We start from the raw sequence: 7065 nt of genomic DNA on the forward strand, positions 1-7065 counted from the left end.
TATATTTAGGTATATTTTTAAAATATTTTTAGACATAAAATATGTTTATGTTTAGAATTTAAATTAAGTAAGAATAACAAATAAGTGAACTAACACTCAAAGTAGTACAATAACACCCATAAAATGTTTAAAGTACAAGCCAAAAGTTTAAATAGACTACATTCAACATCAAACTAAAAACATAAAAGAAAAACAAGCTTTAAACTTTCAAGATGATCACAAAACAACAACATCATCGTCATCACCATAGTCACCATTCTCAACAAGACTTATCTCTATCTCTGGCTCGTCTAGTGTGAGATTTGCAGTCTCAAGCAACCCAGGTCCTCCAAATGGCTCATCCCAAGTATCTCCACCAATGTCCCACTTTTGAGATTTTCCTTTAGTGTACTCTTCCCTACTCCTTGAAAGAAGTCGAAGATTAGAATGAACAAACACTAATTCTTCAGCATGTTTAGGAGTAATTCTATTCCCCCTCAAACAATGGATGAAGCCATATGTACTCCAATTCCTCTTAGCGCATGATGATGAACAAGGCTGGTCAAGAAGCTTTAGAGCTATGGTTTGAAGCATCAGTAACTTGGACCCATTGACTAATCACCAAAGCGATGGATCGAAGGTCCACCTTTCTTCCATGCTATCATCATCATAGCTCATAATTCCTGAAAACAAACCAAACTCCACATTCACCTTCTTTCTATCATCAATATTAGGAAAAAAAATTTTGAGGCCCTTGTTTCTCTCCTTAGAAATTTCAACATTCTTATGTGGAGCAACAGAGCCTTTGACTAGATCAATCTATTGATTGGTATGATATCTAGTTTAAAACAAATAAATAAGTACAACTAATGAGTTTATTTGTTTCAAAATGCCTAAAAGAAAAAAAAAAGATTAAGAAGATAGAAAATTTACTTAGGATTTAAGGAGTGAGCTAGGCAATGAAGTGGTTTGCAATTTTTAGTCCACTGATCAATGAATATACTGTGTACCGCCTTATGAAATGGAAACTCCTCATATTCTTCCTCGCCTTCATGCCGATATATTTCTTTCTTCACATTTTCTATCATTGAATTCCACATTTCATACAACCTATGAAGAATAGGTGCATCCATGTCAGCCACTCAAAACAACTCATAAATAGGTCCTGTGAATCTTAGAATATAGTCAATCTTGTCCTACCACAAATCATTCAAAACATAATCTCCACAGATCATAGTTTAGGATGCAAAATATGAATTTGAAACTGTGGGTGGGGGGGGGGGTTTGGGCCAAAAAAATCAGTATTGACCCATTTTATCAAGGCCCAAGATTGACCTGAGTAGCCCAACTCAGACCATAAGAGAGAAGTGGACCTCAAACATGGTTGGAATGAGCACGGCCCAATAACACGTGTATTGGGATAAAGATATTATCGTTCGGGGAAATCCTTAAGTGCTTGGCCTAATGCCGATTAGTGATCTAGGGAAAAAACTGTTTATAGTTGACTAAACTGAAGTAGGTATCTGAAGGATGTTAGTGCCTTTCGGGAACTCGCAGCCAAGCGCTATTTGGCGTCTGGAGCAAGTTTCAATGGAATCCTCAGAAGGATTGATGATTCCTTGGGATTCTGGCGAAAATGGGAATGCATGTAATTTGGTGAAATAATAATGATTAGTGCCCCACTAAAGAGAGACTATATAAGGGGAAGGAAGGCAGCCAAAAAAAGGGTAGGAAAAAAACTGGGAGAAACAGTGGGAAAAATGGGAAAAGAGATAAGGAGAGGAGGGTGAATAAAGAGGAGAAGAAATATTGCCATCATTGAAGGCTTGTAGGTTTAAAGGTTTACAAAAAAGAGACAGTTGGGACAATCTAGTTATTGCTTGGAGCCCTACCCGTAGGATTGTTAGTTAGCCCACAAATAAATAAATTGTTGGCTCAAATCCTTAGAACAGTATCACAATCCCTGTAGGTTTGGGGACCACAAAAACGTTTAGAGTGCAAATTGTAATTAGAAGTATAATTTATTGTGATAAAATGAAATTTTCCTAAAGTATAAGAATGCTAAAATTCATAAATACTATACTGGAGATCATTTCTACGTGGCTCAAGCAACCAAATATAATATTTTGGTGTTAATGTACCACATTTTTTTTCTTTTTTTTTTGGAGAAAGAGTTAAACTTCAGAGTTATCTATATTATATATCTAAAAATTCAAAATAACTTTATAATCCAGCTTCACCATTATTATTATTATTGTGGGGAGTGGAAGAGTTCTCACCTAAACTTGAGGACTAAGTACCTAATGGTTTCTCAAAAAAAAAAAAAAAAAAAACTTAATGGACCTCATGGAGTGGAATAAGCCAGATCCATCATCTTAAGGTAAGGCCCAATAGCTTAGAAGACCCTGTAAAGTGGAATAAGGCTGGCCCAAATATCAAGGAGGTGAAAGGAATCTTCACAGACCGTTCCCGCAAAGTTGGCAATAAACTACATGGAGCAAAGTCTTATCCAAGGAAGCGTACACGGATAATCCACAGTGTGCCTACAACTGACACTTTGAACCACTAGAAACCCTCTAGATAGATAAGAATGACAGAGATCTTTACCTCCCCATTAATGAGGGGATCTCCATCTAACCTCTGCCGCATTGAATGCATATAAGACAATTTGAATAGTGGAAACACCCCCAAAAGTCATGTTCCAAGACAAGGAAGGGTAGGAAAAATATCCCTGAGAATCTGGCTGGAGACAAGATAACTAGAAGGACAAGGACAGAAAACACGCCTATATAAGAGGGGGGGAGGGGGGACTGGCAAATAGTGGGGATCGGAAAAAAGGAAAGAGAGAGAGAGAGAGAGAAATAGAGAGAACTTCTAATCTATTATAGTGCAACACCACGGGAAAGAGAGTTTTTCCTATTGTAATGTGCTAGTTTCAATTGAAATACAAGATGTGTTCGTTAAATCAATTACTTATTGAGTTTCTCATTGTGAAGTTTTTTCTCTACATTTTTAGATAAATAAATTGTGACTATTATTCAAACACCATCTTTGAGATAGTTTTTGTATACTTAGTCCAAGGGCAGTTTTTGAACCCCCACAATTATTATTATTATTATAAAATATATATATCACTTTAATTCAAAAGAAATTATTCTCTCATAATTTAAACATTTACCCCAAAAAACACATGATTTTGTATTGATTGTAGCATAAAATATAGGCCGAAACAACCTGACATACATTTAAACCGATACGTTTCAAAGGGTTAATTAAGTGCACCAGATTTCTAGACGTTACAAAATATTTCAATGGGTATGATATGATCACGGTTATGTCCCAACAGACTTATTTGGCCATGCAATGACCGAAAATGGTCACGTTAGAGTTCAGGCTTCATATATATCAGACCGAAATTGGTACCATATTTTGGCCTCCCAAAGTACCGAAAATGCAGACCACATAACATGCAATTTCCAATTCATGAAGCAAAAATGAGCCAATTTCAGCACCCAATATACCACAATGCTTCTTTCTTCTCAATTCCATTAAAAAAAAAAAACCCTCAACAAAAAGTTACTCCATTATTGTTATTGTGACAATATTTAGCCAAATGACCCCTACAATCAGTGTAATAATACTATAAAGGAAAATTTCAGTCAATATCGTTCAAATCTTAGTGCAAAAGAGTATAACCAATAAAATTAGATCATGACTCAAAGCAAAAATTATTTCTTATTTGTGTCAAGAAGAATAAGCAAATTACAAAAAAAGAAAAAAAGAACAAGGGATCGGTAATAATTATCTTGATGGTATTTTGTTAAGCCACCCGTCTTGATTTATGAACTTTGATACTGAATAAGGATTTAGATCAGAGGGACTAAACTTCTTCATCCAATTTACTCGTCTCGAAGTGTCAGATCCTGGTCCTCGACAATCAACCTCAGCATACGTAAACTTGTCCCTATTATTTTTGCACACACAAACAAAAAAGACTAAATAATATTGATACAAACAAAGTAATTGCTAAATAGGCTATCTGCAAACCCTACTTTTGCTCACAATATAATATTGAGATAAATATCTATCACTTACCATATATAGCGTATCTCTTATTTAGCAAACTTTCCATTTTTATTATGCAAATAATTAACCTCGATTATAGCTAGGTTTCAAATCAAGGCATATCAAATTATCAATTCATTTTTATTGTATGTATATCAAGTATCAACCATAGAGTATATATATATATAGTAAAGAACTTGTGTCTTTTCTTTTCTTTTTCGTTTTGTTTGTACTTTATAATATCATAATAATAAATAAATATAGAAAGATAAATTGGTATTTAGAATAGTAAAATAATCTTACACTTGTCCTGGGTAATCCCAAGCACCCCAACCCTGAGGGGCTACCACATTGTTGAAGGTTGTTTGATGAAATATGACTCTAGAGTAGGGACCATAAGCTCTTCCTAGCAACGCTTGGCCACTCCCATATACACTACCCCTTCTAAACACAAACCCATTTGCTTCATTTGCGGATTCACGACGTTGTGCCGTTATGTACCCCATACAGCCTTGAGGGAGCATTGTCCCAACTGTAACATTTATCATACAATCCTGCATACACAACAAATAACAAATATTATATTATATTGGTGAACATAATTTTAACTCATATCAAATTTTTATTTTTTTTTAAAATGGATAATTTTTTTCTGCCTTAATGGTAAAATTTTTTGAATGATAGATTCAAGAAAATATGCTATTGAATTGAACCATATTAAAGCTATCTCAATCAGAATCTCACTTTAAAAGTTATATTAATAGGATTTTACTAATATGTGCCCTCACTAATTTTAGAAAAAGGTTTATCTGGGAATTGAAAAAGTTTTGACAACTTTTTCAATTCTCAATAAAATTTTTCCAAAAATAGATTTGAACCCATATTAATATCCTGTAATGATTTTTTTGGGGGTCAAAATTCCAAATTATATCCTTAAAGTTTGGATGAATTTTATAAATTACAATGGGCAAAATGATCAATAAATTTGACAAGAATATGAAAGTTTTTTTTTTAATAATAGATAGATATGATAGAATTTTAGTGTAGACAGGTTAGATCCTACATCTTTTATTAAAAAAATAAAAAAATTTATTAATTGAGCTAACTTACAAGAACATATAAAATTTAACGACTAGAATAACAGAAAAAAGAAGAAAAAAAGAAAGACTGAAACCTTGACCTAGCCATTTGCAACAAAAGAAATATATTTGCTAAACTAATTGAATTGCAGTATTTTGAGTGTTTGTGTGAAGTTGAATAAAAAATAAACTAGTCATTATCATGTACCATATATATTGATTGGCCACTGCCCCAAATAAAATCTACGCCTCCTTCAATGTAGGTGTGTTTGAAGAAATGTCGTCCTTGTACATCCCATAGTGTATCTTGAAATCCCACAAAACCACACTCAAAAAATGCTGATTTATCACCATATATTCTGGCTGCCACTGCCCTTGCTATTGGGTCCCGTATTGCCATGCTGCTATAGTAGGAATTCAGAGCTAAAGCCCGATTGTACGAGTTCTGCCAACACAAACAGACATCAACTTAATTAATTGCTGCTTATATATATGTTGTTTCATTCAAATATTATATATATCAAATTTGTGCCTTGATCGATACCTGGAAGGTAATGCCACTAGCAACAACATTGTCTGGGGACGATGTGAATGTTGCACTTGTATCTGTTTGATCATGATCATCGTGTGTAATAATTGTGACATGGCGCCCACTTCCTTCCAAAAAAATACATGGTTTTTCCGGAGGAATAGTCACCTTCTCACTGCACATTAACATATGAAACCAAATTTCAATTTAATAAAAAAAAACATTGTAATCTCTCTTTGATTTAAAAAAGAAGAAGTAAATGGTACAGATATGATGAAGAGTAGTTAAATACTATATAACAAAATAATCCTACTTATATATGCCTGGAGAAATATGAACTTTAATCCATTGATCATTGTTGGAAGGAATCGAATCAATGGCGGCTTGTATTGTCTGAAATACTCCTGTAGGACCAGACTTGCCCACAGTAATGGTGGACCTAATTATATTTTCATTTTTGCAATCTACAGCCCTTGAAACCTTAGAGGAGGTAACCAAGATGAAGAAAATAAATATTGGAAGATTAAGCTTCATTTTGGTTGAATACTGTCTGGAAGATGCATCAAGGTCACTTTGCCACAACATGTTGCAGCAAACACTTCACAGACGCAACTAACTACTATTGAGTTTTTTTTTTGGAAGTTGATCAGCTTGTTCTTTTTTCTTTTTCTTTTTTTGGTTGAGAAAATGATCAGTTTGTTCTTGGGGACGAAGAATTGTCAGTATATGGCACAATGGCGGTAAGAAAATGTAGAATTGTAAAGTCTAAGCATTAGGTGATGACCTTAATTATAGTACTTTCTCAACAACAAAAAAAATGACCTTGATTATAGCCTATATATAAATGGGAAAAATAAATTACGTGAATAAAATTTAGTTAGTTAGAATTAATAGGAATAAAATTTCCTAATTTGTTTTGTGAATTGTATAGTAAAATGGAAATTATATATATATGTTGGTTTTGGGAAGAGTTTTAAGAGATCCGGATCCGGCTCCGGCTGGGCATATGGTGAATCTGCATAAATAATATTGCAATAGGTACACGGGGATTTTCCCTGAAATTAGTTGAAGAAAATTAATATTTACCTTATATAAGACAAAGAAACTGAAATATTAGCAAGAATGGAAGGAAATTAATTAGTTATTATCGTTTTGGAAGTTAATTATAGACCTCAATTAATGGCAATCAAATCAACGTAATTTCAAATTGGTATATACCATATTTTTCTCTCTTTTTTCTTAGGGCGCTCATTTCTTTGACCTTTAACATTTCGTAGTCCTGTGACTCATGTCCATCAAGTTGAAATGAGAAACATCAATAAGCACGAGACTAGATTTATTCATAGTCCAATTATTAAAAGAAAAAATTATTCATGAGCTTTTATACTCTCATATCCATTTTCATGTTTTAGA

General features: G+C 33.5%; 1 protein-coding gene across 1 annotated transcript; it reads right to left on the minus strand.

The window, feature by feature from the left end:
- Positions 1-4343: 4343 nt before the first annotated feature.
- On the minus strand, positions 4344-6237 carry LOC126691561 (probable pectinesterase 29). The gene is made up of 4 exons (XM_050386581.1): positions 5966-6237; positions 5668-5827; positions 5332-5568; positions 4344-4598 (listed from the first exon to the last, which is right to left on the minus strand). The coding sequence occupies exons 1-4, from the start codon at positions 6235-6237 to the stop codon at positions 4344-4346; spliced, it is 924 nt and encodes a 307-aa protein (XP_050242538.1).
- Between the last annotated feature and the right edge of the window lie 828 nt (positions 6238-7065).

This window comes from Quercus robur, chromosome 7 (assembly GCF_932294415.1).
Source record: "Quercus robur chromosome 7, dhQueRobu3.1, whole genome shotgun sequence".
In the NCBI taxonomy this organism is placed as follows: Eukaryota; Viridiplantae; Streptophyta; class Magnoliopsida; order Fagales; family Fagaceae; genus Quercus; species Quercus robur.